The sequence below is a fragment of the Podarcis tiliguerta genome, assembly GCF_965153285.1.
Source record: "Podarcis tiliguerta genome assembly, chromosome: 1".
Lineage (NCBI taxonomy): Eukaryota > Metazoa > Chordata > Lepidosauria > Squamata > Lacertidae > Podarcis > Podarcis tiliguerta.
This window is the reverse complement of record NC_139534.1, coordinates 130,994,343-131,021,860: the sequence shown is the minus strand read 5'-3', so window position 1 is coordinate 131,021,860 and position 27,518 is coordinate 130,994,343. Positions and strand designations below refer to the sequence as shown.

The following is a 27,518-nucleotide window of genomic DNA, read 5'->3' as shown; positions in this document are numbered from 1 at the left end:
AGCTCCAGAACAGTAGGGGTGGTCTTGCAGGGGTGGTTTTAGGGTTGTTTTGGCTGTACGTAATTTTGGCTTTATGTGCAAGTCCTTAAGCCTCACGTAAATTACGAATCATCTGTATAGGTTTGAAGAACAGAAAGCCAAAAATACTGGCAATATGGCTAGAAGGCTACGTTCAGCAGTAAGGCTGTACACCCGCATTTGCCTGTCAGGAGTCAATTCTTGTGGATTTTCATAAAGCTGGGGGAAATCTATCTTCTTGGAGGCCTTTTCAGGGAAAAGCCAGAAAGGATCAAGAAAAGAGCAGCCATTTAATCTGGAAGAGACCTTGAGTTTGCTCTTACGACTTCATGGTGGCCAAAACAATGATTTCCAATAGCTACTAAAACTTGTTTCCTTCTGCCTCAAGCCTTGGGAAATGAAACAAATACAACCCACAGTGAATTTTAGGAAGTTGTTTCTTTTCATTCTTTTCCTTTTTTTACTAAAGACTCTTGTTATAAATTACACAAATAACTTTATAAACAAATCATTCCCCCCACGTTTTGTTTAAGTAATAACTTTATCAATACAAATAAAGAAATTTCAAGTATGAAAAGTGCATTATTGCAATAATACCTCTTTGCAAGTCCAAAGTCTTGGTTTAGGGTAAAACTATAAAGTGTAAAAAAAAGGAGCAAAACAATCAGTGCCATCTAGTCAGTCAAGGAATCCAATACCCTTAACCATGTTGCCTGGTGTGCTACTGGAGGGGCAGGTTTGCATAAGGAAGTTGGACTCGTCTCCCATTTTATATATATAAAAAATAGATCTGGTTGTTCATCTTGCTGACGTTAGCAGCTGCCATGAATAGAAATTTCCAGCCAGCAAGTCCAGAGTGCTGCCCTTGGTGTCAACCGTTCTGAGCTGCGGCTTGCATATTGCTGATTTCCTCATCCTCTTCATGGGTTCGTTTCAGACTTCCTGCAAAACAGGTGGGGCAGGTGGAGAAGGTGGCTAAGAGGACAGAAACAAGCTTTCCAAAATGGTTTGAGTGGAACCAGACCTGTTCTACAAAACATTTTCATTTTGCTGCACAATGCCAATTAGAAGCCAATTTTTCTATCCATGTTTTGCCCATTTTAAGCATCCGAAACTGGTTAAGAGCCAGTCTCCCTGTGCTTCTCTTCCTACTTCTTAACTCAAGACAACAAGAAGTTCAAATAGATTTAATCAAATATGAACCAGGTTGGTTTCTATCAGTAATCCATCAGTTTTGAGTAGCTTCTCGTGGTAGTTTTCATACTCTGGATGTAGGTGTGGGGAACCTTTTCGATTCCACAGGCCAGAACCTCGTCATAAATGGACTAGGGGGGGCACATTTGACAGGTGGGCGCAGCTGCATGCTTGTCAATCACAGGACATCAAGAAGTTGGTAATTTGACCTTGAAAGTTGCTGCTAAAACAATGTCCCCCCCCCCTTCATTTTAGCAGGGCGTTTTGATGCATACACCTTCCTAATTAGGGAGGGGTTTGTACTGGGGGCAAGTGAAGGGGAGAAATGCATGTACATGAAGAAGGGTAGACAATGTCCATACCGCCAGTACTACTATTTTATTCTGGGTAGAGGTAGCAGTTAGCAAGGGATTGCATGCAAATCTGACTCAGGAAAGAGTCTGCTTGGAATTCCCTGCTGAAATGAAGGTTTCCCCCTTTGTTTTAGAGGGGATTACAATGCAAATCTTTGAGAAGGCAGGCTTGGCAGTGACTGCTCTGGAAATGTGCCCCTTGGGCTGAAGATGTTTCCCCGCCCCTGCTACACAGAAAGACATGCTCACCCGTACTGACAGACAGTGATTGCTCCAGCTGCCGAGGAGACATCATCTGGATAGTTAACTTTGCTAGATAGATGGCTTCATATTCCTAAAAAATAAAATAAAAAATGAAGCAGCAGCAGAATGACTGGATTGGCACAAATGGGCAAGAATTCACCTGACATTGGGATCCTGGGATAAAAAGAATGGGAGGGCAGCTAAAGGAACATAAATGTTTACAGCCATGAAGGCTGGAATATTGCAAGAAACTGAGGTGAGGGAGGAGAAACGAGTGGTTTCTGGATAAAAATAACTGCTTCTATTTGGCTGACCTGAGCAATTCCAGAAAGCCACACCTACTGTTTAGGGGCAGGCACCAGTGAGCTACTCAAGAGTCAACATGGACCAGCACTACACCTGGTCTACCTGTTCTGGTCTACCAGAGCAGAGCAGAAATGGGGCATCTGAGAGAATTTTGGACACTGTGGCTCAAAGAGATTTTATGCCACCAGCCTCAAGCTCAGCCATGTAAGGCACAGACACCCCTGCTGTTGAGACCTACTGCTCTACACTGGCCACGTGGTTATCAACATAAAGCTGATAAGTTGTTTATTAAATATCATTAATTTTAGGTATCTTATGCTTCTGTTTTACATATTTTACATTTGTTAGAATTGCTCACATCCTCAGTACAGCATCAAAGCAAACAAAATGATAGAAAAGGCCAAATACCAGTAATGTACCAATTAACACTCCAAATAGCCAGGCAAGATATAATGAAGTTTTTCATTTAAGCCAATGCATATCAGATACTTGGGGAGGCCGGGCCAGACCATCAGTACGCATATCATATTTCTACATCATCAACAGGTAGGAAAACAACTTACCTGAAGTTGATGAACAAATCCAGCATTGGGATTAATACAAAACCTTCTTTCTTGCACGTATGTAAATGCATCCCTACAAGAAAGAGATTCTCCATTTTCATCTTTAATACCAGTTTGCATTTGGTTTCTGACTCATTCTTTTGGTATTTACTTTCAGTTTAGCTATGCCTGTAGTCTGCCTTCAAAAAGTTTAGAATGACATACAAGGGCTCCCATTCAGGAATTAGTCATGCCCAGACCTGCTTAACTCCATAAAGGCTTACAGCCAACAACAACTGGGTCCAGTTAGTTAGTTACTTAAACAGATTTTCCTTATAGAAGATGCTGAGAACTGACCCTGCTGTTACATGTGAAATTTATGTCATAAGCATTAAACACTGAACAGAGGGCCAACTCAATGGGAACATCTGTTGTGCGAGGCCTGATGAAGTGAAGAGGCCAAGTGAAACTCAAACCTCACCCCACTCAACAGTGCCAACACTCATCATCTTCATCCTCACAACAGTCCCATGTTGAGTGCCACTCCTATTTCACAGATGGGGAATTGAAGCTGAGAATACAATGATCCCCAGGCAGAAGTAGGACTTAAATCCAGGGACCCTGGCTAAATGTTCCATTTACTGGACCAAGACAGAGTTATTGTGCATAAGCTCACTTGCTTGGGACCCATCACACAAACCTCATCTATCTCAGACTTAAAGTACTCTATTAAAACATAAAGCAGATGACCCACATAGCCAATCTTTATCCCCAAGAGTCCATTACCCCTAAGAAATTCTCACTGCATCTCCATCCTTTGTAATAAGGCCATCACAGGGGCTCCCTCTTCACTGGGATCAGAATTCTCTACAGATGTTTCAACCCCAGAATTCCCTTGCCCCACAGCATATCCAAGACCTGTTCTGTCTCTGGCTGTCATTCCAAGCTCAGATGTACTGCAAGCACTGCACTCTGTGTCAGCTGAGGTGGCGATGGAGGAGTAACAAGGCATGAGCATACTGGAGGCAATCAGTATTGGAGGCAAGTTCTGGCAGAGGGAACATGCACACCTTTCACTAAAAGATCTTGGTCTCTTTGCTGGGAGAGGTCACAGCACCAGTAGCAGGTGTTACAACCATCACAAAGGCTGAGAAAGGGGAGAGAGAAGGGGCAACTTGGCCTGGCACTGAAAGAACACAGCAGGCACATAGGCCTGTACAGTCGTACCTCGGGTTACAGACGCTTCAGGTTACAGACTCCGCTAACCCAGAAATAGTACCTCGGGTTAAGAACTTTGCTTCAGGATGAGAACAGAGGGAGGCCCCATTAGCTAAAGTGGTGCTCCAGGTTAAGAACAGTTTCAGGTTAAGAACAGACCTCCGGAATGAAGTAAGTACTTAACCAGAGGTACCACTGTATTGCCAACTTCAGTCTGCAATATTTTAGGGCAGTTTTTCTTTTGAAAAAGTTGCACAATATCGAAACACTTAGGTGATCAAGTTGTACAACTGTTTTTAATCCCTTCTTGTTGTAAAGCGGGGTCTCACTCAGCTAGTCACTAGACATGGAGAGCTGCATTAACAACAAACTACAACTAGATGGCCCTCGTGGTCCCTTCCAATTCTACAGTAGAATCACTCAAGTGTCCCATTTTGGCCATGTCATGACTCAGCGGCTGAAGACCAATATTCTCTCCAAGGGATGGAAAGCAGTTTAAAATCACTTCTGTACCTGTACTTCACTCCAAATGTTTCCATAATATATGCAATAACTAAGGCAGCACTGAAAAACAGAAAACAAACCAACAAAAACAAGTTAAGATATGTCAGCCATGCCTGGGGATATTTTTAAAAATAAGTGAGCCTTGTTACCTTCTAGAAATCCCCGCGTTCCCATGGACAAGAACTTTTCCTGAGAATGAAAAGAATTGCTTTACACAAACCAGCCAGAGCTTTTACAGGCATTTTGAACTATTTGTACTATTTAGTTTATATCCCACCATTCAGTCCTCAACATGTTCCTTGTGAACTCTTCTTATATTAAAATTAATTAAAATTAATTTAAATCATTAGCATAACCAAACACAGTTAGTAGCAAAATCAGCATAAACATCTTAAAACACATATAAGCAGGAAGCAGAGTTCGAGCTTCAGGAACTTTATTTCCTTCTGCATTACCTGCTATGTGGTATGTACCCCAATGAGCCTCCAAGGAATCTGGCCAGTAAGGCTTAACTAGATGGCACCAACTATCACTACACATCTTATAGCATTCACAAAAGGGACTGTATCCCAGCCCATTACCAAGTACATCCACCCCATCTGTATTTAGGTAAAGGTAAAGGGACCCCTGACCATTAGGTCCAGAAAGACTCTGGGGTTGCGGCGCTCATCTCGCTTTATTGGCAGAGGGAGCCGGCGTACAGCTTCCGGGTCATGTGGCCAGCAGGACTAAGCCACTTCTGGTGAACCAGAGCAGCGCACGGAAACGCCGTTTACCTTCCTGCCGGAGTGGTACCTATTTATCTACTTGCACTTTGACGTGCTTTCGAACTGCTAGGTTGGCAGGAGCAGGGACCGAGCAACGGGAGCTCACCCCGTTGCGGGGATTCGAACCACCAACCTTCTGATCAGCAAGTCCTAGGCTCTGTGCTTTAACCCACAGCGCCGCCCGTGTCCCTTCATCTGTACAGTGGTACCTCAGGTTACATATGCTTCAGGTTACAGACTCCGCTAACCCACAAATAGTACCTCAGGTTAAGAACTTTGCTTCAGGATAAGAACAGAAATCGGGCTCCGGCGGTGCGGCAGCAGCAGGAGGCCCCATTAGCTAAAGTGGTGCTTCAGGTTAAGAACAGTTTCAGGTTAAGAACAGACCTCCGGAACGAATTAAATACTTAACCTGAGGTACCACTGTATTTACATGTAGCTAAAAAAGCAACACATTTGTATCAAGCATCTGATAAATTAGGTAGGCAAGCAAAGTGAGCACACGTACCTCCGGTTTGTAAACTCCCATCAATAAATGCCTTAGTCTAAAGGAAAGCATAACAGACACAGATTCTGTTCCAATTACTGCCATCTTGAAGAGTTCTTAACACAAATGCAGCCTATTTGTGTGTTCTAGAGTATCATGCACTTGAGGAAATTGTAAATAACTTGGGCCCCCAAAAATTTATAATATGAAGACTTAAAACATTGATCATAGTCATCTTTATATTGTATTCTTGCTAATAGAATGCCAATACAAAAAATACTACACTTTATCAAAAATGCTTAAAGGCACCTGCTTTTAAAAAGCACCCTAAAAACACCTGCTGCTTTCAAGTTGCTTTACATTGATAGCAGCAGATGCAATGGTTTAAAACTACTTCCTCAGAATCCAGTGTACAGCAACTCAAAGGCCCTGAAAGGTGCAACTAGATTCCCACACGTGGTGTTTGTAGCCCTAGTTATATTTATATTTTGCCATGGACATCAACATTCTCACAGCAACACTTCCAAGCGGAAAGATGTGTTTTGTAACTCATGGATGTATGCAATCAAGGCATATCCTGTCAGGCCAGAAAAATAGTGTGAAGATTTAATCTGCTCATAAAATGTTGACAGCACTTGGGTTACAGGCGACCAGTGATGTTTATCTACCCCAAAACCTAAACCATGACTTTAGCTACTGCATTTCTTTTAAATTCTGATTATTGCTTATCATTTTGAATTGGGGATAGTATTACAGGCAACTCCCCGTTTGTGCAGGGATTGCATTCCAGTCATGGCACACCCAGCCCCCAACCCCATTCTGCCCTCTTCCAGGGCCAAAAACTGCACTCAGGTTGGCAGTCACACACAAACGAACACGTGGAAAATTATCACTGCCCATATTTCTGCTGTTAGCCTCCCTGGGCACTTTTAGTGGAAAAGCAGAATAAAAACATGTAAAATAAACAACTTTTTCAGTGCTCGGTTTTATGGCAAGAATTAACACCCAAGATTCATTAAAAAGTTTTTTAAAGTGACATGGCAATTTAACAGGGCAGAACAGAAGTGGTGGGGGGGCCTCCTAACATAATTATTGTTAAGATGTTGTGGGGGTGGGACAGCAGAATGGAGAGCTCATCATTTTTATTAAGGTTTTTAGTGCTCCTTGTCTTGAAGCAGCAGCAAAGGGGCCTAGAAATATGGCTCTCCCCAGCTGCTTCTTGAAACTCCCTAGCCAGCTTGGCCCGGCACAAGTATTCAGACATCTGCATAGCCATTTCAAGAGGCCCCCTCCATTGCCAACAGTTCACAAGAAGTCAATGGAGTGCACTTTCAGCAGATGCCTGACAATGGCCATCCAAGGGGCAGGAGAGAACAAAGTGCACAAAGTAAAAAGACAGATGCTGAGAAAGCAACTCAGATATCTTGCACAGAGTGAATAGCAAGCAGACACAGCCATTTTTGAGCTGAGAATTGAATTCTGCGACCTGTCCCCCTTAATATCTGATATGACAGTTACCATGGGTACAATTCACTGGAAAGTTTCTCCAGCATGCTAAAATGAAAGGGAATCCTGCAAAAGCACTTTTATGCAGGAGAACTTCCCAGAGGGCTGTACCCATGGAAACCAGCAATACTACCAGTCAGGGGCTTATCCACAAGACCATTAAATTAGGTGGACATTGCAGGAAGAATTATTTATCAATTTAGCTGAACTGCTTCAGAGGTGGATTGTTTCTTCCTTTTTCACTTGCACATTGGGCTGCATTTGCTCACATGATTTCTGAAAGATATTAGGATGAAAGAGTTTAACTCACAAGTCATGCTAAACACTTACCGTCGGGAAAAATCTGATTATATTTTCAATGGGATGATCTGCAATATCCAAGACTAAATACCTACAATTAAAGTAAGTGTGTTAAGTACAGAATTGCTCATCTTCTAAAACATTAACACCCAGTCTGAAAAATGTTTCTTTTATCATTTGAAGCAGATATAAAATATAATATATATTATATAATATAAATATAAATATAAAAGTTAAAAGGTCCAACATATTGTTCTGTAAAGGAATGTACGATAGCCAAATGACCCCTTCTCTGTTGTTGCAAAATTCCCTCATGAAACCTATGAGGCAAGACTTCAGGAGAATTTCAGGAGAAAAACTACTAGCAGAGTAAGGTTCTATCCTCCTTTCTCTTCACTGCTGCAAAACAGCTCTAAAGGCTGATCTGCATTTCAGAGCAAGCAGGGCTGGGAAAGACTATCTGAAAGCATGGGAGAGCCACTGCCAGGCAAAGCAGAAAATACAGAGCTAGATTATCATTAAGACAGCTTTCTGTGGGTTGTATCCAACTGTCATTCTTGCCCCTGTCAGTGGAAAAAGGGGGCAAGAATTTCTCAATGATTTCTCGCCCCCTCTACAGCATAGCTGTCAAGCGTCCCTTATTTGAAGGGACAGTCCCTTATTCCAGTGCCATGTCCCGCTGCTGTCCCTTATTGATGGATGTCCCTTAAATTTCAAAGGAAGCAGGTCCTCTCCCTCCCTCCCTGCTGGCCAGGGAGGAGGGAGGCTCCAACTGTGTTGCTTGGCTGTGTTGCTCACCCAATAAGAAGTCTAATAACGACTGGGGGGTGGAGCTTGCATGCCTTGTGTGTAGCTAGTTAATGCAAGCTGAGGGGTTTTTTGAATGCTAGACGCCATTTTGTGGCACGTGCTGCTGCAAACTTTGCAGTGCAAAGCCAGGCCGGGGAGCCATCTTAAGTTGAGGCTGCATAGGCCTTGTGGTGCATGTGATTCAGATTCTATTCAGTTGAACCTCTGGTTACAAAGTTGGTTGGACAGTGTTCTCGAAGCTACCAGCATGAGTTTGACCAGACTGCAGGAGGACAGGAAGACTGGAGTGCCTGGAACAGGTGAGGCTGCAGGTCCCTTATTTTCAAGGCTGCTGGTCCCTTATTTTCAAATCTGTAAGTTGACAGCTATGCTCTGTAGCACCCTGCTCCTAAACCTGCTCCAGAAGGCTGGGGGACTCTCCAGATCAGTTCCGGTGGCGCATGGAGGGCTTCGGAGGGGAAAGGGAATAGCTGAAAATTGCTTCCTTCTTCATTTCACTGAGGGAAGTCGTACTGCCAGCTGAGCAACCCTTGTTGGGCTATCGCCACATGCAGCTGTGGTGTAACATGTACAGTGGTACCTCGGGTTACATATGCTTCAGGTTACATACACTTCAGGTTACAGACTCTGCTAACCCAGAAATAGTGCTTCAGGTTAAGAACTTTGCCTCAGGATGAGAACAGAAATCGTGTTCCAGCGGCGCGGCAGCAGCAGGAGGCCCCATTAGCAAAAGTGGTGCTTCAGGTTAAGAACAGTTTCAGGTTAAGAACGGACCTCCGGAACGAATTAAGTACTTAACCCGAGATACCACTGTAGTTTGCTCCTTAGGCTTCCTGTCTTTGAACACCAGCTTTGGTCAAGTTCAACAGGAATCACTTTCAGCCATGTTTGAAAAGAATACAGTGCAACTGTGGGAAGGGCTATGTCAGGGATGAGGAACCTCAGGTTTGGGGGCCGAATGTGCACCCCAACCTCTCTATCTGGCCCTTGGAATACCCCAGCCACACCCCTCACTGGCCCTGCTTCTTACCCAAAGCATTTTGCCTTGTCCTTACAGCAATCTCATTCCTCACAGGAAGTCATAAAGAAGTTCTTGCACCTGTCTTTCTGACATTCACGCTATGCAATATGCCTGCCAACTATTGCGATCCACTGAAACGTTTAAGCATTACCTGCAATCTTGCTTTGCAGTGTAAAGACTGAAAACTACACTAGCACAACAAGCACACATTGAAAATGACATATTTTCACAACATTGGTTTATAGGTTACTTACCTAAATAACTGCTGGAAGTTTGGTTTAATAAAGTTTGCTTCAATATTTTGTCGTATGCATATTACATGGGTAATTCCATGTTTCTGAAGTATAGGTAGCTGCAAAATGAATGTTTGAAAAAGTGAAAGCTCCTTTAAACTAGCATACAAACAGGAGTAATAATATTGCATCATGACTAGCTGATAGCTTTATTAAGACATTTTATTAAGACAATATATTTAGATATTTAAAATGTTCAGTAAGACCATGATAGCTTAAAACCAAACACACACAACAAATTCACTTTTGTAGCCAGTGTAAAACAAGCCGGAAGCCTGCAAAGTTACTGTGTGGCTTTGTTTTAAAAAGGTGACTTCGTTTAAAGCTGACAAAAACTCAGAAGGAATTTCCTTTCCACATTCATTTGAACCTTTCAAAATAGGCTGGACAAGCTTCTGGTCGTTTTGGGTTGGCACAAAGGTGCAGCTCATCAATAAACAGTGTAATTCTATTCAAAGACAATTAATGTTGTGTCAGAAAGTGTACATTTTGCAGTTTCTTTGTTTGTTTGTTTAAAACAGCTTTCTCTGTCATTCCTCAAGCAGAGTCCAATTAGCAAACAGTAGAAAATTAAAATGTTACAGAAAAAAATTCACACATGACAATCAAGGAGAAGGAATTTATATTGGTTTATATGTATCAATAATTGTGTATTAATGTAACATTTTTATGTGTAACTGTATTTTTGTAAAATTTGTTGTCCAAGTTATTGTGGTTGTTATTGAATTTATATACCACCCTACACCCTCAGGTCTAAGGGCAGTTTACAAAATCAAATCAGAATATAAAACCACAAAATACAGAATCAAAATGAACACAACCACCCAATAACACCCCCAAACAACCACCACCACACATTAGTGGCATAGTGGTCTACTGCAGCTTTAGGGATTTTTTTAATACCGCTTAAGTTTTTTATATTATAGGTGGCACAGAAATGGACAGGAAGAGGGTTATCAGGAAGAGTGGGGGATATTGAAACCAGTTCCTTCTCATGGCCAGATCACTTCCTGCTGAGATTAAGCTTTCAACACTTTTCTCCTCTGCAGAGGCAGGGGATCTATTAAGATAGCCTGCCCTAGGAGGCTGATGGATCCAAAGGATTTCCAGATAGCTGATATGATTGGCGCTCCTGTCAAAGCCCTGGATGGCCTCTGGAACACCCAACAGGCTTGGGCTGTTGACACGATCACCCTGAGTGCCTTTTCCCTCTTCATTTCACCCATTTGGCTCCCCAGAGTACTCCAGAGCTTAGGCTAAGGAAACAAATTGGGGCACTGCTCAAACACGAGTGGAGGAAAATTCCAGTAAAATGCAATCGAACAATGGGCCTACCCAGCAGCAGTGAAGGCAGCTAAGAAAGTATGCTTTGCTGTCTCCATTGCATCCTAACTGAGCCACCCAGCAGAGCATTTCTGGGTGGTGCAGGGCCTTTTACAATCCGGCCCAAAGGAGGTGACAGCTTACTGTGACTTGTTTGCAAAGCATTTTGAGGATCATAAAATCATTTGCATCCACACCGGGACCGCGACTCCACGTATAGCAGATGAACCTTGAGAGGTACCAGAGCACCATGTAGTTGCTATGTTAGATGAGTTTTAGTTAGTAAGGACCGATGATGTGGACAAGGTGCTTAGATTGGTCAGGGCAACCAGGGAAGAAACCTCCTTGCACGTCAGTTCTGCTGGCTCTTTGGGACCTCTTTGGGCTTTGGGGTGGGTCTCCTCTTTGAACCACTAGGACTCTCCAGTGTGCTCCCCATTATATACAATTTTGGGTATGCGTGCAGGGGCCTGGAACCACCGTCTAATTTGGGAGTCCCCTGTACTACTAGTACAAGGTCTGTTCAATATTAGTTCCTGTACCTTTTTTTCCTAGAAAAAAAGCACAAGTGACCAGCAATAAAAAATTCTAGAAAGACACACCTACCTTGCTTTTCATAGCTGAAGAATACGGGCCCAGGAACAACCCAGGTAAAATTTCCTTTAAAAAAAGGAGAGATAAAGAGAGGAATGAAAATTCAATCCACCTCAGTAATCTGGTAGAAGCTACACAAGACCAACACTAGCAGTAGAGTTTAATTACACTAGCATTAACCGGATGCATATATGGGATCTGGAAAGAGCTCTGCGGTTTTACCTGAGAAATGGGTACTTTTTCCCAGTACTGCTGGCAGTGGGGCTACGAGGGAATCTTGCACAACAGAAACATAAGAGGTTGCAAAGGACAATGGCAGAGAGAAAACCACAAGCACACTTCTTGGTATTGACTAACAGAATTCAGGCACAGTATAATAAATGGTTTATGAGAAAGGCATTTATTCTTTGCTGATAAATGACTTGGTATATTCTGCCTGAGAAACAGAGCAGGGGGGGGAGAGAAACATGAACAAGTTTGAGGTGACAGAGAGGTGGAGAGAAAAATCTAAGCAGCAGGGAGCTGCCTGCCGCCAAGGTAATAATATCCCAGAATAAGATTCCAGGAACTGTCTTGCCTCACTGAAGCTCCAACTCAAGCTTCCCTCCCCCACCAGCTCCTTCTAGACTAGAATGTTTCTCTTGCCTGTAATCCTCAAAGGCTTCTCAAAGGCTTCAAAGGTTTGAATGTAACAGGACTGAGATAAATGTACCTCACTGACAGTATAGTTGCTCTATGCTAAATGCAGAAGAAAAGGATGTGCGATCTTACACATAGGCTAACATACCACCCCACTTTTTCATTGCATAGCTTCCTCCTCATCTGATACCACCTTAACATCACTCTGAACTAGATAGCCTACAACCAAGATTCTCCAATACCCACTATGTGGCTTGCTTACTTGAGCCATTTGGATTGTTTTACTTAACTATTTCTCAAGGTCCCTGCAATACAAGAGGTGTACTCTCTTTTCTGGGAGGGCTTCTGGCTGCTTAACATGAAAATCCAACAAGCAAACCATAATTCACTGCATCTCAATGCTAGAAAGAGCTTTTCCTGCCAAATTTTTGCATGCCATGCAAACCACACCTTGTGAACAAAGCCTACATCTACAAGAAATCATGAGGGCTTCCCCTATCCAGAAAAAAGACTTAGAATTTAGGAAGTTTCCTATGCAAACTGCAAGTTTAGGAGGGAGCTGCAATAGCCTATTAACATTTTAATTTTACTTTGCAGAGGCATCTGCCAATCCAGACAAATTCATTTTATTTCTCCCTTCACCAAATATGACCAGTACTTAGCAATCTACAGAACTGTTGTGTTACTCTTAAATTTAGGAAAAAATTCAGTGAGTGTTACAGCATGAGCATCAGCTTTCCCCACTGTCCACAGACCAGGAGAGAAACAGCAACTTCCAAGCAAAGAAATAGTGGCCCCTGCAGGCTCCTGGAACACGTGGAGAGGGGAATGAGTGACAGATAGGTGCAGAGAGCAGCCAACTGGCCAGGAGCAAAGATAGCAGAGACAACCATTTTTGGAAGGAAGGTTAGGGCTGGGAATTGCCCACAAGGCCCAAAAAGACAGCGAGGAAAGGGAAGGTCACAGATCTGGGGACCTTGAGTAGGTCTCTCTCAACTGGACATTAATGCAAGACAATGCCTAGATGAATAAGAGAAACTGGGTGTGAGTCTAGGGCATAAAAGGAAGGTAACAAAACTCTTGGTAGCCCAAAACTGCACTTGGAATTACAACTATCCCTGTGTGTTAGTCCTGTCACTCCAAGTCATCTCTTGGGTGTTTCCAGAGCAATCGTTCCCAGTGTACCTCTGCAGCACACCTGAGTGTCTTAGGGCATATGGATTTGCTAAAGCCTAGCAGCACCACCACCACCAAGTATCTAATGAACCAGTAGCTAGCTTTGAGTAAAAGAAACAGCCATACCTGCATCTCTCTTCTCATTGGATATGTCCAGTCCTAGAGAGAGAGAGAGAGAGAGAGAGAGAGAGAGAGAGAATGCAGTGTTCACTTAACAATAATTTTCAGTATTGCCCTTAAGAGAACCAACTGTTTTTCAAGGAAAATCTGGTTAGTTGCAAAGTTTTTAAGTCTTTGAAAAGATACACACATATATAACATGATCTAAGTTACATCTTATTCAACATGTTAAATTTTGTATATTTCTCATTATCATAATTACAGTTTGAATAGTGAATGATGAATTATAGCTTCAATCACATAAAAACTAGCAGAAACTTCACAGACTGTCAACAAAAAGGAGCCTTGCAAATTACAACTTTTATATGGGCAAAGCAAAAGAATATACATTTATTCAGTTAGTAAGTAGTTAAATGCCAGATCCTGAATAGACATGTTTTTCAGATATCAAACAGACTTTACTTCATCATCAAAAAGGCCTTCTGAGATTCAACAGAACATTTAAGTGTGCTTGGAATCAAAAGACTACCCAGAGTGGAAGTTTTGTAATGGCAAGGGTGCTAGCTACCACAAAAAGCATATCTAAGAGTTGTTAGAAATGACAAGAGCAGCAGCAAGAATTTTTATCAAGTGCTGATTTTTGTCTGTTGGAATCAACATTCTTGACTCTTCTCCTAAAGGACATGCTCTACAGGGAGCTCTCTGCCTGTTGGCAGACCAACTCTGCATTACAAAGATGTCTGCAAACATGACATGAAGACTGGCAACATTAACTCCACAGTCCTCAGCAGAGCACAGAGAGACACAGCAAAACCAGACACCTTCATCTGTCCCAGCTGCAACATGTCTGTCCCGTATAGGTCTCTGCAGCCACATCAGGAGCTGCAGTCTTCCAACAGCTTGACTTCACCCCCAAATGGACAATCTTCCACTGTCTCGAGACAGACAGCTGCCAACAATTCCAGCAAGGCTCTGGCATAACATTGGCAGCTCCTTTTGGAGTGACAGAGAAGCAGGAAACATGCAGAATGAACTGCTAGACTTATTTAACTCATCTGCATTAGTTTTTAGCTATTTGCATTTTGAAAGGTATACTTTCATGCCAAATAAAAGCTGGTTTGATCCTAGATATTTGGCAACCTGCTTTTTATAGAATATTTACAAATCTAGAAAGTGTTGAATGAACAACAGTTAAGTGCAAATGGTCAGCTGTTGGTTTCATATTAAAATATGATCATATCTTGCTAAAAACTGATTTAGAAGCACATGCATTAAATATTACTCATACTGTTGCTACAAATTCACTATTTCTGATCTGTTCCTACCAATGAGCTTTCACAGAATTCTGGCATTTGCTATGATTGTGTATTTTAAAGGGGAATTACAGTTAAATGCGGATCATGCAAATTCCAATTACCGCTCTTTGTTTACATATTTATTAAATACTTCAACAGCCTATGGTGTCTTGGATAATTTAATGTGGACAATCACAACAGGTTTGCAATCTAACAATTATACGCTGCACTATTCTATTTGAACAAATATTAGTTTTAATCTGTCACTCCAAAATGATATTTTTAGGTTTTAATAAAGTTCTGCTTATCTCATGCCTTTGAAATGGAGTTGGTTCCATTTTGAAAAATCTAAAACTTCATAAAACCTCACCAGATACATGCCTCACGCAGTATAGGCGTGTGGTGTTGTCAGATTCTTTCCAAGAGTATCTGCAAGTCAGCATCTGACCATGGTTCAGATGTGATGTGGTCAAAAGGAATGACTCTGTATCCCAACAATATGATAGTAAATTGGAAGGAATGGAGGACGTATAATTTTACCTCCTCTGTTTATGAGCTCCAGGGTACATTGCTGTGTCTGGACCTTCAAATAGCAACAGTGGCTTAGAACATTTTTCTCCAGCACCTCCAGATGGGAAGATTGCTGGGCTTTTCCCCCCAGAGTAAGATGTACCAACTGCTATTCATGATTAAAAACCTCAAGACTTGGTTATTGCAACATGCTCAGCATAGACCTGCTCTTCCTTTATTCAGGACTGTAGCTGATGCAGAACTAAAAAGGATGGATAGCCAATAAAATCAGTAATCCTGCATCTATTTTAAAGCTTTCCACAATTTAATGTACCGGTTTTAAAACAGGGTTTAAAAGGTTGGGCTACAGTTTAATCAGTCTTAGAAACTTAATATTAGCTAGGCACCAAATAGCTCCTTAAACCAGGGTTATAGTCACCAAAACGGAATGTCAAGTTGCCATTTTTGGGCCAGATGGCTCGAAAATCGTATTTTTCAATACGACTTTTTGGTTCCTGAAATTTGTTCTGATTATGTAGGTAAAATATCAAGGATAGAATTCTACAGGGTGTGGCATTAGTGTGTGAAAACAGTCATGACCCCATGATCCCCAGGCATGCATCTCCAGATGGTGGAGATGTCAGGCACCATCCTGGCGCACAGGCAGCTTCACTTGGTCGCAAGTGGCCAATAGTCAGGCGCAAAATGCGCCTGGTGCCTGGCGAATTTGGAACACTGATTTTAATTTCTGGCTTTCTTTTGTCTCCTCACAAGATATGTCGGCTGAGGAGAAACCTCTGCATGGAACTGCCCCTCCATGAAGCAGGCTGGCCAGCAAGGGCATGAAGGACAGCATTTTCTGTGTGCCCGCCCCCCCATAATTTTTAAAATTACCAGTACTTTCATATACCACACAGCTGACTGAGTTGGGGCAATGGGGAAAACCTTACATTCCTTACAATGCACAATTATTGCTAAACAGGGATGGTAAATCAAACAGCAGTTAAGATCATTCTGGATTCTGAAAGGAAATGGGAGAGTCTAAAAATAGAAATGAAGTACAGCATGATTGTTTGCGCATAGGGGTGTGTGAAACAGTAGGAAGACCAAGTGGGGCTGGACATTGAGATAAAGTTTAAGACCACCACTTAGGATTTATTATATCTTAATTTTATTTGCTGTTTTATTGCAGGTGGGCATTTTACTGCCCTGCAACTTGCTTTTGGTGTAAAATATAAGGTGATGAAAAAAGAGAATTAATAAATCTATGAACTGACAAACGCAAGTAGGACTGCGCAAAGGTACACACCACTGGGTAAGGTTTCCCAATAAACCTTTGTCAGGTAGAAGCAGCTAAACAGGAGAGAATGAGACGGATGCTGGCAGTGACAAAACCCTGGAATTCTCTAGAGTGAAGGACTGAATAACATGGACCTTCAAAAACCTGCCGGATGAGACTATGGGCGCATCTAGTCCAGGGGACGACTAGATGCATCTGGGAGGCCTGCCAGCAGGATATGAATGCAACATGAGCACAGCAACTGCCTCTAGTAATGCACAGCCATCATAGAATAATAGAATTGTTGAGTTGTAAGGGATCCCAAGGGTAGTTCAACCCCCTGCAATACAGGAAGGACAACCAAACATTCCTTGAGAGATGGCCATCCAACCCCTATTTAAAAACTTCAAATGATATAGAGTTCACCACTTTCTGAGGGAGCCCTTTCCACTGCTGAACAGCTCTTGCCATCAGAAAGTGCTTCTTAATGTATAGTTGGCATTTCCTTCCTTGTAATTTGAATCCATTGGTTCGAGTCCCCCACCCCCACCCAGCAGAAAACAAGCCTGCTCCATCTTCCGTGACAGCCCTTCAGATATTTGAAGATGGCTCTCATATCTCCTCTCAGTCTCCTCTTTTCCAGACTAAACATTCCCATCTCCTTCAAGCATTCCTCGTAAGGCTTGGTTTCCAGACCCTTGCTCATCTCGGTTGCCCTCCTCTGCACACATTTCAGCTTGTCAATATCCTCATTAAACTATGATGCCCAGAACTGGACACAGGACTCCAGGTGGGTTCTGACCAAGGCAGAATTGGGTGGTACAATTTCTTTCCTTGATCTGGACACTACTTCTGTCAGGCTAGAATTGCACGTGTTTTTTGCTTTTGCATTGTACTGATTCATGAAAAGTAGCCATTGATAATCACACCCTCCATGAATTTGTCTAAACCAGTTTTAAAGCAAACCATCATTGGTGGCCATCACTGCATCTTATTATAGTGACTTCTGCAACTGAATATGCACAGAGTGAAGTACAGTGGTGCCCCGCAAGACGAATGCCTCGGAAGACGAAAACTCGCAAGACGAAAGAGTTTTCCGTTTTCTGAGTTGCTTCGCAAGACGGATTTCCCTATGGGCTTGCTTTGCAAGACAAAACGTCTTGCACCTTTTTTTTTTTTAAACCGGCAATGCATTCCTATGGGAAACCGTCAATACGCATTGGTGCTTCGCAAGACGAAAAAACTTGTAGAACGAAAAAACTCGCAGAACGAATTAATTTCGTCTTGCGGGGCACCACTGTACTTCTTTTTACCTGTCCTAAATATTGAACATTTAGCTTTTTGGCACAGAGTATAAAAACTTTTCTCTATCCAATTTCACTATAATTTTTTAAACCCTCTTATGCGCCTTTTCTCTAAACTAAAAAGCCTTAAATGTCACAACTTTTCCACATAGAAGAGTTGCTGCAGCCACTTGATCATTTCGGTTGCCCTTTTCCAGTTTTTCCAGTGCCACAATAGCCTTTCTGAGGTGAGGCAAACAGAACTGTACACAAACCACAGATCTGCGTAAGGGCTTTTTGTTATGGGCAACCTTATTTCCCAAGGACCCCTAACATGGACACCTCCTTTTACACATACCGGGTTTACCTTTTCATCTAACCATCCTCCATGACCCCAATACCTCTTTCCTGGTCACTTCAAGCCCTGACCCACAACCAGGATGGAAGAAAGAGAACATCACTCTTTAAGCGGTGTTGTTGTATTCTCCCGTTTTTTGTAGTAAACGGATGCTGAGTCAAATGCGCCCATGTAGTGTGAAGAGTCACACACACACCCATTCAGGGCAGAATGGAAAAACGAGATGAGTTGTGGGACTTCCCAAAAGAGGCTGCAGGCTACAAAATGTTAACCACTCCCCCCTCCAAACACACACACACACACCAGCACTGCCACAATGGTGTGGCAGAAAAATTACGCCAGATCTAATAGGGTAAAGAGAGAACATATGAAATACACACACATATGCACACAGACACACATACACACGTACGAACACGGGGCGCTGGATGAACCACAACGTGACACGCCCCATCCGAGAAAGGTGTCTCCCCCAATTCACACCCCCCCAAAACGGGAGGAGGATGGGGGGCGAACCCTTGAAGACCCATAAGGGTCCAAACACCCAAGGGTGGGAGGCGGCCATGATCAAGGTCGGTTCCTGAAGCCCCCCCCACCCGTCACTGCAAGCGACCCCCCCTTCCCACGACGGGTGTGTTGTGTGTCTTGTGTGTGTGTGTAAGTAGTAGAGGACAGCACAGCCCGCCTAGTGACCGTTTCCAGCCATTGAGATGCTGAGGCGTCGGAAGGGGGGAGGAAAAGGCGGGCAGGGGGAGAGGAGGGGGGAGAAGACCCTCGCCGCCGCCCCCCCCCCAGCTCACCTCAGAGTCCTCTTTGGGATGCGGCAGCGCGGGGAAGACCGGCTTGGCGAGCTCCATGGCGGGGGGGGGGTCCTCTGGTCTCCCCCTCGTGCCTCTCCCTCCCTCCCTCCCTCCCTCAGGCGCGCTCTCCTTCCCCTCAGGCGGTCAGTGGGGCAGGAGCAGGACGTCGTCGTGGGCGGCGGCGGGCCTCGGCGCGCGGGAGGCGGCCAGGGCGGGGAAGCGAGGCGGCGGCGAAGGCGAGGTAGGAGAGAGCAGCGGCGGCGGGAGCGGCGGCGGCGGCTCGCGCCCAGCCGCCATGCCGCTGGCTGGGCTTGGTCGGCGGCCCCTCCTCCTCCTCCTTCCCCCGTGAGGCGGTCGGTCGGTCGGTCTGAGGGAAGGCCGGCCGCTCGGCTGCTTCTCCCCTCCCCTCCTTTCTGCCCCCGCCCCTTCACAGGCGCCCCGCGCGCTCCGCCCGTGCGCGCGGCCGCCGCCGCCGCCGCCCCCTCCTCTTCCTCCTCAGGCACCAACTGTCGCTGGCTGAGGCGAGCCGGCCGGGAAAAGGGAGGGGGCGTGGCCCCAGAGACGTGCCGTAAAAGGAGTGGGCGGGGCGCACAGAGACCCGAGCGGGGAAGAGGAGGTGGGCGTGGCCCTAGGGAGGGGTGTACAGAAAAGGAATGGGCGTGGCAAAAAGAGAGAGAGAGAGAGCGCGCGCGCGCACTCGGAGCGGGACGTAGAAGGAGTGGGCGTGGCAGAGAGAGACCAGCGCCGGGAGGGAGAGGGGCGTGGCCCTAGGAACGGGCCGGAGATGGGATGGGCGTGGCAGGAATCCCGAGGGAGGGGGAGGAGGAGGAGGCGTGGCCGGGCAACAGGCAGGGCGCCCCGCTATTCCTCCGGGTGTGCGCATGCGCGAAAGTGTGCCCGGCGCGTCTTGGTGGGAGGAAGAGAGCTTCGAAAGCGTCTGTGTTGCCTCAGGCGGTATGGCGTGGCGCTGGCAGCCGTGGGTTCGAATCCCTGCTTAGGCCGTGAAACTGCCTCTGGCTAACCTTGGGCGTCGTAGTCACTGCAGCCCCTTCTCCTCACCTGCATCGCAGGGGGGGGGGCGTTGTGGGGATAAAACGGGGAGCAGCAGCAGGAGTTTAATAGAAAGAGCGCAAAATATGGTCTGAAGCTCAACATCAAGAAAACGAAGATCCTGGCCACTGGGCCCATCACCTCCTGACAAATAGAAGGAGAAGAAATGGAGGCAGTGAGAGATTTTACTTTCTTGGGCTCCATGATCACTGCAGATGGTGACAGCAGCCACGAAATTAAGAGACGCCTGCTTCTTGGGAGAAAAGCAATGACCAACCTAGACAGCATCTTAAAAAGTAGAGACAAATAAATGCACCAGCTGCTTCTTCCTTGAATTTGCCTCATGCTTTAAAAAAAAAAAAAAACCATTTTGATCAACATCAGTATTAATACTGAACCAGGCAGAGGGCCTTCTCGGTGATGGCCCCTGCCCTGTGGAACGCCCTCCCATCAGATGTCAAGGAAATAAACCTTTAGAAGACATCTGAAGGCAGCCATGTTTAGGGAAGCTTTTAATATTTGATGAATTATTGTATTTTAATATTTTGTTGGAAGCCACTCAGAGTGGCTGGGGAAGACCAGCCAGATGGGTGGGGTATAAATAATAAATGTAATAATGATGATGATGATGTTGCAGATTTATAAACTGCCTCACAGCCCAAAAAGAGGTGGGGCGCTTTCCCCAGGGAGGCTTGTTTTGACACCTTCATTGCGTGCTCTGGTCCATGGGGTCACGAAGAGTTAGACACGACTAAACGACTAAATAGCAACAGGCAGCATAGGAAAATGTTTCTCTTCCTCCAGGTGTGGGCTGATTAACACACTATATCCTTTTAAATGTGTTCGTGGGAGGGAGGCTATTAGTTTGTTTCGATCTGTGTTTTGTTAAGTATTTTGTGTTCTTGTTTTTGTATTTTTATGCTGTGAACTGCCCTGTGATTTTCAGATGGAGGGCAGCACACAAATTTAATAAATACAGTAATATTAATTGCAGCAAGATAAAATGCAAACACCTACGGGCTGTGTAAATTTAAAGCAATCCTAGCTACACTTGTACGGTAATGTTCCATAACAAAACAATTGGTCACAAGGAAAGACATCTTGAAGAAAATGTCTCCAGTAAATGCCTAAATGTCAGCATGCCAGGTGCTTGTCTAATTTCAGATGGCAACGGATTTTGGATGGATGAAGTTGCAACACTGCTGCACTTGTGGCCATCGCACGGGCACATCACATCGCTTTGTGGCAGCGAATAGTACTCAAGAAGCAAGCATTCATGGAGGGCCTGTCCAGAAAATGATCTACTTTGCTTATTGGTTGCTCTCAAACCATGATGTTTTACTTATTTATTTTTATTTTACTTGTTAACGGAGGAATCCGAGGGCTCCCTTGGGCAAAATACAAAGACATCAACCAGGACAATTTGGAGCAAAACAGCAGCCTGTAGGCTTGGCCTCTATTGGAAACTGTCACGACCAGGACTCCCACCCACAACAAGATGAAGCAAAACGGAAGCCCAGAACAAAAGAAGACCCCAACTTTTATTAGTTACTAATCCCCCAAACTACACCCCTAAGACTACATCACAACTACATCACAAAAAGGAGGGGTTGAGGGAGGAGTTGTGGTGGTAACCTGAGTATCTTGTCACCTGACTGGTTCCTCCTTTCCCCTTCCCCATGAGTACTTTCCAGGTGACAAAGGGGAGTTTGCAGTTTCCTGCCCCCAGAGGGAAAAGCTGATCATTGTCCTTTGTTCCAGTCTGTGCTGAATCCACTCCTATATGCAAGTTCATTGTGACCTTGATGGTCTTCTGTCTAGGACCATCAGGGTTGGCATAGCAACTGGGCAGGGCTCCTGTGTATGTGCTGGTATGCTCAAGGGATTATGGCTGGCCTGTATCAAACCTTCCCCATTTTGTAGTCCTTCCTTCATGGAGTAAAATAAAAGTGGAACGGTGCAGATCCGATGTATGGCTGATTTTCTATGAATTTATAACAGAAGCGTAGCATATGTAGTGTGAGTGTGTGTGTGTCAAGTTTGTACAAACTGAATGATTGGGGGGGGGGGTTCCTGCGACATACTTCTGCCCTGATAATTATATATTGGGGTGTGCTATACAAATCTGGTAAGGGGACGGGGGGCACGCAGATCTGAAGCCAAAACAGCACAGCTGTGTCCCAGACTCAACCCCCAGGATTTCCAGGTAGGACCTACACGTGGGATAAGTAAGTACATTTAAATGTGGAAATTCTACATTTCACGTTGGGTTGGCCTACAGCTTAGCATGGTGGAGCACAGCGCATTATTCTCAGGAAAGGTTTGTGTCTGATCCTCCACACCTCCGCTTACAGCAAACTCACCTCCTAAGGTGTGCCTAGGAAAGGGCTGATTCTGGCTTGCATAATTGGCTTCCTGGGAAAGGTGCTTCCCGTCAGAGCAGACAGTCCTAAGTGTGACAAACCAATTATCTTCTCACTAATTGTAAGGAAGCATCATATGTTCATAAATGTAAGTGAACATCGGTTATGGCCCGCAACAAATCTATTGCCACCGGCAATCCAGTCCTCAAGCATAGTGGTCAACTGTCCCTTATTTGGTGGGAAAGTCCCTTATCCCAGTGTTGTGTCCCCCTGCTGTCCCTTATTGATGATGTCCCTTAAATTTCCTGGGTGTCAAAGGATGCAGCTCCTCTCCCTCCCTCCCAGCCGGCCAGGGAGGAGGGAGGCTCCAACTGTGTTGCTTGGCTGTGTTGCTCACCCAATAAGGAGTCTAAGAACGACTGGGGGGTGGAGCTTGCATGCCTTGTGCCAATCAAATCGGCCGCGTTGCCTGGGGTCTCGCCTTTGCTCAGCGCTTCCCAGCGGAGAGGTGACGGTGGTTTCCCTTGCTGCATCCGCTTTGCCGGGTTGCTGTGCTGTGGGAACCACCGCTTGAGGCTTTGTTTGACTGCTGGCTGGGCTTTCTGCTTTTGGCTCGGAGGGGCTCAGAAGTCAAACATACCTGCGCTCTGAAAATCCCTTATTTTGGCTGCTGGTCCCTTATTTTCAAATCTGTAAGCTGACAGCTATGTCCTCAAGTGAGGCAGATTTGGCATTACGCATTGCAGCGGGTTGGACTACTTGTGCAATTATGCCATTTTTATTATTAAAGGAAATCTGGCATACATCTCCAATGAAGCCACTGTGTGAAAGCAGGAACCTTTTAGGTAAAGCAATATTCAGTTGTTTTTTTCTAGATTTACTCTGTCGTAGTAACAGGTTGCTGCAATATTTATAGCCAGAAAGCATCTCTGCTGAATATTAACCACCTGTGTAAGAGAAGGGTGTTAGATCAGTGTTACAGCTCCTGTTTTGCACGCAGAAGGTCCCCAGGTTCAGTCCCTGACAGCTCCAAGTAGAGTGAGGAATGTCCCTTGCTTAACACCCTGGAGAGCTGCTGCCAGTCAGTGTTGACAGTATTGAGCTTGATGGACCAGTGGTCTGTCTCAATAAAAGGCAGCTTCCTGTATTACCATGTCTTTCACTGGGATAACTTCTATTAGCATTTGTTGTTGTTTAGTCGTGTCCGACTCTTCATGACCCCCTGGACCAGAGCACGCCAGGCACTCCTGTCTTCCACTGCCTCCCGCAGTTTGGTCAAACTCATGCTGGTAGCTTCGAGAACACTGTCCCACCATCTTGTCCTCCGTCGTCCCCTTCTCCTTGCGCCCTCCATCTTTCCCAACATCAGGGTCTTTTCCAGGGAGTCTCCTCTTCTCATGAGGTGGCCAAAGTCTTGGAGCCTCAGCTTCAGGATCTGTCCTTCCAGTGAACACTCAGGGCTGATTTCCTTCAGATAGGTTTGATCTTCTTGGAGTCCACGGCACTCTCAAGAGTCTCCTCCAACACCAGAATTCAAAAGCATCAATTATTCGGCGATCAGCCTTCTTTATGGTCCAGCTCTCACTTCCATACACCACTACTGGGAAAACCATAGCTTGAACTATACGGACCTTTGTTGGCAAGGTGATGTCTCTGCTTTTTAAGATGCAGCTGCAAGTCTTGGGTTTTAGTTACTTCTTATTGACACACTAAAAATATGCTTGGAACCTGCTTTGCTCCATACGCAACTGAGAACTGTTTTCATTTCTGCTAAGGAAAACTTCAGTGTAACCCAAATCCTCGTTCAGGCGGCCAGCAAATGTCAAGTCAGTCAAAGTTTGCCCTGTGCCAGGTTTGCTTCTTTTTGGGGCAAGGCCGAGATGCATTCTAGAGCTGTAGGATTAGCTATTTATGGGGACCTGCCAATGTTGTAATGTTATATTGTAAACCACCCTGTGATGCTTGGATGAAGGGCGGTGTCGAAATTTAATATAAATAAATAAACGTTGAGCGTATCCTGTAATCCTCCCTAGGGCATGCTCAATGTTTCGGCACGAGAATGTAAAAGTTCAGCAAGCATGAATTGCACAAACGCTGCAACTGAGCATACGCAGAGTGCTTTTCCTTCACTGTAGGTAAGTGCATAGGACTGGTTAGACAAAAAATAAATAAATGGGGAAGCTCTCAGAACATCTCGGCTAGCTACAGTTATGGCTTCTCTGCTTTTATTATTATACCACCATTTCATCAAGGTGGTGTGCATGCTTCTTCATTTAACCCTCTGCAACAACCACCTTGTGAGGTAGGTTAGGCTGAGAGTCCTAGTCTGGTCCTAGTCTGACAGCACTTCAACCACCACCACCACCAAGGGTTTGATAAAGAGCTGGGGGAGCAGCTCAGGAGCCTTAACTGTGAACCAGGCAATCCAGTGTCACTGTCGCCTCGCATCATTCCTGCACTCGCTAACTGATTTTAATGTCATATTTTTGTTTCCCCGCAACCCGCCTAGTCAAGGAACAAATGGGCAGTTGAGCAAGCCATTCTCAGCCCCATGCCTCCTTTAAAAGGTTGTTGTAAACTTTGCAAAAATAACTTAAGGACCACCTTGCTGGATCAGGGCAAAGGTCTCCAGCGGAGGAGACAAGAGCATAGATATTATAGCTGGTAGCCATTGAATAGCCTTACCCTGCCTGAATTTGCCTAACATCTGTTTTTTATTATGTTTTTATCGTTGACGTTCTGTAATATATTTTTAATGATGTACTCCGCCCTGGAATCTTTTGATAAAGGGTGGTATATAAATTGAATAAATATTATTAACTATAATAATCTTGTAAAGCCACCCTTCTTCCTCTTCTTTGGCAATCACTTGTAGCCGAGTAATATTGTCTTCCATAAACACGGTTTTAACAATGAGTCTGTAGGTGACTGTGGAGGCCAATTCTGGATCCACACATCCTTCCACAGTGGGGACACTGGTTTCCGGGCAGGAGTTGATCACGGTGTGTATTTGCCAAGCGTGCCTTCCTCTTAGCACGTTTCTCCCTTGCATCCTGAGTTCGAGTGTCTTCAAAGCCCATGACACCTTTGGTAAAGGCTGTTCTCCAACTGGAGCGCTCGCAGGCCAGTGTTTCCTAGTTGTCGGTGTTTATACTACATTTTTCAAAGATTTGCCTTGAGAGAGTCTTTGAACCTCTGTTGTTGACCACCAGCATTAAGCTTTCCATTTTTAAGTTCGGAATAGAGTAGTTGCTTTGGAAGACGATCATCAGGCATCCGCACAACATGACCAATCCAACGAAGTTGATGTTGAAGAATCATTGCTTCAACACTGGTGATCTTTGCTTCTTCCAGTACAGTCATACCTTATGTTATGTCCGCTTCATGTTATGTTCTTTCAGGTTACGTCCCGCGGGGACCTGGAAGTACTGAAAAGGGTTCCTTCCGGGTTTCGCTACTCGTGCATGCGCAGAAGCGCAAAATGATGGCATGCGCAGAAGCGGTGAATTGCAACCTGCAGGTGCACAGACACACCGCTGCAGGTTGCACTCTTTTCAGGTTGCGAACGGGTCTCCAGAACGGATCCTGTTCTCAACCAGAGGTACCACTGTACACTGATATTAGTTCACCTGTCTTCCCAAGTGATGTGTCAGCCACCCAGAGACCTGTGGGCATAGGAAAGTATACAGCGGAACCTCGGTTCCTGAACACCTTGGGAGCCAAACTTTCCAGCTCCCGAACAAAAACTGGAAGTAATTGTTCCGGTTTTTGAACTATGGAAGCCAAACGCCCAGCAGGGCTTCTGATTGGCTCCAGGAGCCTTGGTGGCCGAACTGTTTCAGGAATCGAACAGACTCCTGGAATGGATTAAGTTCGGGAACCAAGGTTCCCCTGTACAAATATAAGAAATAAAAATAATCCATGCTGGCCACTGCTACTTCTTGTGGGAGCGAATTTCTCTAACTATGTGTGAACACAGGCTCTCCCTTTTCTCTCCTGGCTCTTTCCACCTTTGGCCCCATCAAATCCTAGTATGGTACCAAAGGGAGACCCAACAGCCCCTAACTACAGTGGTGCCTCGCAAGACGAAAAGAATCCGTTCCGCGAGTCTTTTCGTCTTGCGGTTTTTTTCGTCTTGCGAAGCAAGCCCATTAGCGGATTAGCGCTATTAGCGGTTTAGCGGCTATTAGCGGCTATTAGAGGCTTAAGGGATTAGCGGATTAGCTGCTAAAAGGCTATTAGCGGCTATTAAAGGCTTAAGGGATTAGCGGATTAGCTGCTAAAAGGCTATTAGCGGCTTAGATCAGCTGATAAGCGGCTTAGATCAGCTGTTAAGCGGCTTAGGGGCTTGGGAAAAAGGGGGGGGGAGGGGAAAAAAACCTCAGGAATCGCAAGACATTTTCGTCTTGCGAAGCAAGCCCATAGCAAATCCGTTTTGCGAAGCACCTCCAAAACGGAAAACCCTTTCGTCTAGCGGGTTTTCCGTCTTGCGGGGCACCACTGTATTCACTTTCCCCCATATGTATCCGTTGCCCTCGTTACAACGGCCTCCGCTCGTTCCGGAGATCAAACTCAGCATCCCAATCCCAAGGACGCTCCATATATTACGCTCACCCGTTTCCACCATCCATGCGTTTCCGCGCACAATTCCGGGCAGTAAATATAGGTCACTTCATGGCCCACAGGCTGGATCCCAGCCAAGCAGAGTTTGCCTGCCTTAACAAACACACAACCCTTCGTTTTTGGTGTGTTTTAAGAACTTGCTTCGTCTCAGTTGCTTCTGTGGTAACATACACAGAAAATAAGTCTCAGAATTCATCAGCAGTGCCCTTTCAGTCTCTACTCAAGCACTGAAAGCTGATTACGGTATATTTACATTAAACTATTATCTTTCTTACTGTATTTTGTGCACTTTTTTCTCCCTCTTTTTCAGTTTCTTCATCACTTTATTTTCTATAAATGAAATTCTGGTTAATTTTTTTTTTTTTAAATTGGAAACAGCTTTTAGATGAACAATTGTGCAGCTATGAAACTATGTGGTTTTTAAAAGACATCTGAAGGTTCAGGGAAGTTTTTAGCGTTTGATGTTGTGTTGTTACTGTTTTTTGTTGTGAGCTGTAGCAATGCAGTCAGAAGAATATATTTATAATTAATTTGTTGTTGTTG

At 44.7% G+C, this 27,518-nt stretch overlaps 1 protein-coding gene across 1 annotated transcript; it reads right to left on the bottom strand.

Moving 5' to 3' along the window:
- Nucleotides 1-437: 437 nt before the first annotated feature.
- On the bottom strand, nt 438-19,360 carry STYX (serine/threonine/tyrosine interacting protein). The gene is made up of 11 exons (XM_083440208.1): nt 18,940-19,360; nt 13,421-13,453; nt 11,492-11,545; nt 9,524-9,621; nt 7,469-7,529; nt 5,654-5,690; nt 4,528-4,567; nt 4,388-4,438; nt 2,678-2,750; nt 1,815-1,899; nt 438-960 (listed from the first exon to the last, which is right to left on the bottom strand). The coding sequence occupies exons 1-11, from the start codon at nt 18,994-18,996 to the stop codon at nt 890-892; spliced, it is 660 nt and encodes a 219-aa protein (XP_083296334.1). The 5' UTR covers nt 18,997-19,360; the 3' UTR covers nt 438-889.
- Nucleotides 19,361-27,518: the final 8,158 nt, after the last annotated feature.

Coding starts and splice junctions, on each gene's coding strand:
- STYX (XM_083440208.1), bottom strand. CDS start 18,996: ATGGAGCTCGCCAAGCCGGTCTTCCCCGCGCTGCCGCATCCCAAAGAG. Junction 4,568..5,653: donor TGGGAGTTTACAAACCGGAG/GTACGTGTGCTC, acceptor TTTCATTCTCAG/GAAAAGTTCTTGTCCATGGG. Junction 1,900..2,677: donor GATTTGTTCATCAACTTCAG/GTAAGTTGTTTT, acceptor TTTATTTTTTAG/GAATATGAAGCCATCTATCT.